The following is a 6,913-nucleotide window of genomic DNA, read 5'->3' on the forward strand; positions in this document are numbered from 1 at the left end:
TCATATACAAGGAGTTATGGTCTACTGAAGTTGACTCAAGTTTCGACGCTCACTAAAACTCGAACGATAGGAAAGCTTTCAACTTGACCTTGAGTTAGGGGACCTCTATGATCTCAATTCATGCTCAAATAGGTTCCCACACTACATAATTGATTAACATACCAAATTTGCATAGGATTTATGGCTTTTGGAACATCTACACGTAGAAATGATGGTTTTCGTTCTAGCCCGTAATGCGGGGTGTTACGCTTTCTTTGTAAAACTTTATGCATCTTCTTGATGCTTATCAATACTACAACTTCATCCAAAAAAAATTAAAAAAATTGAAGAGTTAGCTTAGGGTTTAGCCGTAGATATCTATCATTGTTGTTGTTCATTATATTTCGATTATCGCATTATGTTGTGGCTGATTATGGTTTTCCCGTAGATTTTACACCATTTCCTTGTTAGTTGTCATATGTCCTGTACTGTTTGCTACACTTGAGCCGAGGATCTTCCGGAAACAACCTTTGTACCTCATCGAGGTAGTGGTAAGGTCTGCGTACACTTTAACCTCCCCAGGCCTCACTTGTGGATTTTGCTTGGTAAGAAGTTGTTGTAGATTTGCCTATTTCTCACATAAAATGAGTGAAGTCTTACACCAATCATCCTCGATCTAATTTTGTCTCCTATAGTCCCTTTTTACTTCCCTCCTATAGAGCATTTGCCATATCTGTTTCTTCTGTGCCCATTTCCCTAGCATTGGGGGATAGCTTTTTCAGATCCTAAAGCTGGCTTTTCCTTTGTCTGGTCATAGGACTTTAGGTATAAATGCCTTTGTTCGTGGTATGTACAAATATGCAAAGAAGCTTTCTCTTCATTCTCAAAATCTACAGATATTGACGCCGTAACACTAACCTAATTATGTTGAATTCACTACCTTCATCTCCATAGTATAGCGACACAAGGGAGGAACAGTCATAGTTCCTTTAATTCTAATAGAAGTCTCTTTGATAATTGAATGTTACATGTTTGATTCATTGCCTCAGTGTCTCTTAGTTTAAATTGTAGTAGTAACTGAAAACCAATCCTTATTTCAGGATTCATTTTCGAAATTGTAGCTTATCACACAATTTGACGCACACTTTGACATTCCACTCTTCACAGGATCGACCCCAACTCTTGTTAAGTTCATTATTGTGACGGCCCTACTATACTTCATTAGAAGTGTAGGATAATGTAATCACGGAGCTCAGCTATATAAACATTGTACGAGCTTAGCTTGTATGAGTTGTTTTAACTGCAGCTAAACTCGCAATACTCTGCAAGTATACTTTATGTGGGTCAAATGAGGTCGTTTGTAATGTAGTTTACCTGTGTTTGTTTGGTGAGGATGTGCACACTGTGTGGCATAGAAAGACAACTATTCCAGCTAAGATATTACAAAAGATTCGTTCTCAATTGAGGTGTTGTTTCTTGCTAACTTAGTGAAGTTTTAATGTTGTATTTTCTGGAACATGAGTAATGCTTTCATAAATGATCATGTTTCAAATATTTCGTTTTTCTGATCTATTTTATTTGATGCAGGAACGCTGAAGAATGTATTCAGGAAATTGTTGACAAGATTTCTCTTGTTACAAGTATTGCAAAATATCATGTGGGAATCAAATCTCGTATAGAGAAAGTAAAATCGTTGTTGAATGTTGAATCTGGAGGTGTTTATTTTGTTGGGTTATGGGGGTTGGGTGGTGTAGGGAAGACAACCATTGCAAGAGAAATTTTTGGTGTGATCTCTTGTCAATTTGAAGGATGTTGTTTTCTTGCAAATGTTAGGAGTGTCTTAAAAAAGAGTGGACTGGAAGGCCTACAACATTTGCAACAGAAGCTTCTTTCACAGATCTTGAAGAAAGACTCTGTGAATGTACCAAATTTTGCCAGAGGAGATGAAATGATGAGCCAAATGCTTCGCTTCAAGAAGGTTCTAATTGTTCTTGATGATGTGGATGACAGCCACCAACTGGAATATTTAGTTGGAAAGCGTGATTGGTTCGGTGATGGCACTAGGGTCCTTATAACAACTAGAAACTTCGATTTACTTAGCAAGCATGATGTGCTATATCGTGTTCCAGAACTGACTAACCATGAGGCTTTAGAACTTTTTAGTTGGCACGCCTTTAAACAAGGAACTCCGGTTGATGGCTTTGAAGAGCTCTCATATTGTGTAGTAGATTATGCTAAAGGCTTACCCTTAGCTCTAGAGGTCTTGGGTTCTTTTCTCTACAGACAAGGTACAGAAGACCACATAAATGCCTTATATAAAGACAGAGATTTCAGAGATGGGAAGATTTTTAGGTTACTCAGCTTAAGTCTAGATGCATTAGGCGACGAATACAAGAATATGTTTCTTCATATTGCATGCTTCCTTAGAGGAAAAAGGAAAGAAGATGTGGTTACTGTGCTGGATGAACTTGGCTTCAAGTCAGTAAATGGAATACACGTCCTTAAAAGATCATTTTTGTATATCTCAGAAGGAAAGGTTGAGATGCATGATTCGATAGCCCAAATAGGGCAGCAAATGGCACGTGATGCTGAGTGGGGCAAGCCATGGAATTGCAGTAGACTATGGCATGAAAAAGATATGGAAAATGTTTTTTCTGCAAATCAGGTGTGTGATCCTCTAATGGTTAAGAATTCTGGTGACATTCTTTTTTCTCTTGTGCATTATTTTTTGTTTAAAAAGGTAGTTGTCAATTTGAGTAGGTTATAGGAACTAGTTAGTCCAAGGTTTCATCGTGCTGTTACACTTGTTTAGAGATTTGTATGTGAGTAGAGAAATAATAGAGACCCACCTTACCATTTAAAAAGCATATAGAAACCCTCTTGTATTAGAGAGCTCCCTAATTTGTCTTAAAAAGAAATTATTGAGTATTGAAGTGAAACTAGTCCATGTCAGACGGAAAAAATTTGAGTATTCATATAGTTGACCCTAATTCAACCCCAATAGTTTGTGATTAGAACAGTCGGAATAAATTTGAGTTCATATAGCTGACCCCAATTAGTTTGAGATTGGAACATAACAATATTGTCATCTACTTTACTTTTCAGCGAGGGCAAAGTTGACATGCAAGCCTCTTCCTTTTCTCTGTTAATGTGTGAATCATTGTTTTGTCAAGCTCCCTGGAGATTTCCTTTTCTTCTATCTCATTATTTCTTTCCAATTCTGGGCTCTAACTCAGGTGTTTACCTCATTCTGCTTGTATTTGCAGATCTCCAGAACTCTTCCTTTTCCCATGGCTCCCCAAAATGAATCGATTCAAAAATGGAAATATGATGCCTTTCTGAGTTTTAGAGGAGATGATACACGCAATAACTTTGTTGCCCATCTTTATAAACGTCTGGAAGACATAGGAATCAACGTATTCAAAGATGATGTGAAACTTGAAAGAGGAAAGTTCATTTCAACAGAACTCTTGAAAGCTATTGAGGAATCAAGAACTGCCATTATTATCTTCTCAGAGGACTATGCTTCATCCATCTGGTGCTTGGAAGAACTTACAATGATCATGGAATGTGTTGACAAGAAGGAACAAAAAGCATATCCTGTCTTCTATAATGTCGATCCATCAGATATACGCATGAAAGGTAAGTCATCAGATATTATTTACTGTTCTGACTTATATAACTAATCAACAACAACAACAACATGCCCAGTATATTCCCACCAAGTGGGGTCTGGTGATGGTGAGGGTAAGGGTAAGTGTACGCAGTCCATACCACTATCTCAGAAATGAGATAGAGAGGCTGATTCCGATAGACCCCCGGCTCAAAATAAAACAATCTTGACAAGGAATAATAAAAGGACAAAATACCATAGAAATCAACATACCCAATAATACTATATACATGATACACCAAATAGTACAACAAAAGATACATCCTAAACTCATACTAACCTTCTATCCAAATCCGTCTCCTCCACAACTTCCTATCTAGGGTCATGTCCTCGGTAAGCTGGAGCTGCTCCATGTCCTGTCTAATCATCTCCCTCCAATATTTCTTCGGTAGCCAATCTCTCACACCTCCGCACTGGGGCATCCGCTCCCCTCCTCATCACATGACCAAACCATCTCAACCTTGTTTCCCTCATCTTGGCTTCCACCGATGCCACTTCCACCTTATCTCGAATAACCTCATTTCTAATCCTATCTTTCCTAGTACACCCACACATCCACCGAAGAATTCTCATCTTCGCCACCTTCATCTTCTGGATGTGGGCCTTCTTAACAAGCCAACACTCCGCCCCATACAACAAAGAGTCTAATCACCACTCTTTAGAACTTGCTTTTAATTTTAGGAGGTACCTTTTTGTCACATAAAATCCCGGAGGCGAGCCTCCATTTTATCCACCCTACCCCAATCCTACCCCAATCCGATGAGTGGCATCTTCGTCAATCTCTCCATTCTCCTGAATCATAACCCTAGATACTCAAAACTATCACGCTTATTGATAGAATGAGTATCAAACTTAACAACTACATCAGACTCACGAGATACCTCGCTGAACTTACACTCCAAGAAATCAAACATAAAATTTCTTTCAAGGAAACTTTTCTAATCATTAAAATAATATTTTCTCTTCTATAACTAATAAATACATATCTGAAATAAGAATTTTAATCTCTTCGTGAAGGAGAGGGAAGCAGCTTTGCTAAAGCTTTGGAAAAACACGTGGAAGATTTCAAGGCTAATTCTGAGAAGTTGGTAACCAAACACAACGCAGATTTCAAGTGTGGTTTTCAGGTGTTAGCCCACAAAACTGATCTCACTCTCGGAGAAAAAGACAAGACAAATCTCAAGGATAATTTGGAGAAGGTGCAGCGATGGAAGGATGTTCTACATAGAGCAACTGGAATAGCAGGACTGGATGTTCGTAAAACTGCTAATGGGTGAGTACAAGAACCATTGAGTTTTCACTTAATTATTGGGACATATACTCTGGAAAATTCTACCCACAGTAATGGTTCCATAGTTTTTGAAATAGACAAGCTCAAGAGTAGCATGAAAACATTTGTAGGTTCTCTAACTTCTGGCATACTTCTTGTATACGACCGCCGTTGCCCAAAAAATTCAATAAAGTCATCACTCTATAAAAAAGGAACAGCATGAAAACACAAGGGATCGGATTTTTATACAATTTCCGATAAGTAAAAAGCTCCAACTCTAATTAAGAGTATTTCAAGATCTCTCTTCTTTTACTTATAGAAAGGCTCTCTTCTACTTTAAAAGGTCAAATTACCGTCTGAAAAGACCATTCAATTGGATGTGCGGTTAAAGCTTCTGGGCTAAAATACTCCTTAGATGGACTCGTTTACAGGTTTTTTTCCAGGGGTGGGTGGAGCAGGTAGCGGTGAAATGTGTCTAGACTCTGTTTAAATCAATCAACAGCCATGTAAATGACTGAGAGTAATCAAGTAAAAGGTGAAAGAATAGTTCGCTTTGTCTTACTGCATGGCTAAAAAGAGTTTCTTTTAAAGGACTCTGGCCAGACCAAAGTGGGTTAACTCTACGAAAGACAGTTGGGCGTCTCACTAACCAAAAGTAAGGAAAAAGGACCATTAACTGCTGAACCTTTCACAGTTAATATTAACGTAAGACTGGGAGAGAAAACAATTGACCATGTGTCGTTTGCTTTCAGAAGTGAGGTGTGAAAAAATAGCTTTCAAAATGTTTCTGAAAATTGATATTAAAAAAAAAGGGTTTCAATCAGAAAGAAGGGTCTATCAGTGATGTTACCAGCAAAACAACAATCTCTAAGGAGGTTAGAAATCTGGCTTTCGACATGAAGTTTAAAGATGGAGAACCAAGGAACAGAGGAATAATAATTAATACCAGTCAACGATCAGTGAAGATCAAAATTCTTTCATGGAATGTGAGGGTTTAAACAGGGAGAATAAAAGAATTTAGTAAGAAATCTACTATTACAGTAGGGGCTGATATCATTGTTCGTGTGGAAACAAAACTAACAAACGGTGAAGCCAATTTGTTCCAGCAATTGTGGTCCAACAGGTGGTTGGGCAAGGTGCATTTAGATGCTATTGGTAGAGCTACTTTAACATTTTTTATGTTTCTAATTTTTCATTTTTTATTATTGTTGTGAAAATATGGCACCTAGGTCTAACTTAACCCCAAAAGCAAGCTCATTGGGGAAGCATTTCCCATGTCCATATAAGTAAACCACTAGTCCATTTCCCAACAATTGTGTACCCCAGTTTAACCATTATATTTTTACTGAATGTAGGAATGAAGCAGAATCCATTGACAAGATTATAAATGATAACTTCCAAACTATGCACCACACTGTTTCAGCAACTGAAAAATATCTAGTGGGAATTGAATCTCGTATGGGTGAAATAGAATCATTACTGAAATTTCGATCAGGTGATATCTGTTTTGTTGGAATATGGGGGATTGGAGGCATCGGGAAGACAACTGTTGCAAGAAAATATTTTGACAAGGTTTCTCATCAATTTCAAGGGTCTTGTTTTCTTGCGAATATTAGAGAAGAATCAAAGAAGTATGGGCTGATGTACTTGCAAAAGACACTTCTTTCAAGACTCTTAAAAGAAAAATCAATGAATATATCAAGTTTTTATGAGGGAGCCGATATGATAAAAAGAAGGCTTTGCCACAGGAAAGTTTTAATTGTTTTCGATGATGTCGATGAGGAACACCAATTAGAATATTTAGCTGGAAATCATGACTGGTTTGGTGATGGCAGCAGAATCATTACAACAACTAGAAACCAAGATTTACTACGTTGTCATGACCAACTATATTCTGTTCCTGAATTGGCTAAAGATGAGGCTGTTGAAGTTTTTAGTTGGCATGCTTTTCAGAAACAGACTCCTGATAAAGAGTTTTTGAAACTCTCCAA

The 6,913-nt window shown here is 37.7% G+C and overlaps 1 protein-coding gene across 1 annotated transcript; it reads left to right on the forward strand.

Moving 5' to 3' along the window:
• Nucleotides 1–181: 181 nt before the first annotated feature.
• LOC107855834 (TMV resistance protein N) lies at nucleotides 182–6,913 on the forward strand (the record flags this gene model as incomplete). Its single annotated transcript, XM_047405852.1, is given in 4 exon segments — nucleotides 182–2,644; nucleotides 3,246–3,621; nucleotides 4,670–4,925; nucleotides 6,278–6,913. Coding segments are annotated over 4 exon segments (1,985 nt in total), but the record flags the coding sequence as incomplete, so codon positions are not given.

Source organism: Capsicum annuum, unplaced genomic scaffold (genome assembly GCF_002878395.1).
Source record: "Capsicum annuum cultivar UCD-10X-F1 unplaced genomic scaffold, UCD10Xv1.1 ctg81982, whole genome shotgun sequence".
Lineage (NCBI taxonomy): Eukaryota > Viridiplantae > Streptophyta > Magnoliopsida > Solanales > Solanaceae > Capsicum > Capsicum annuum.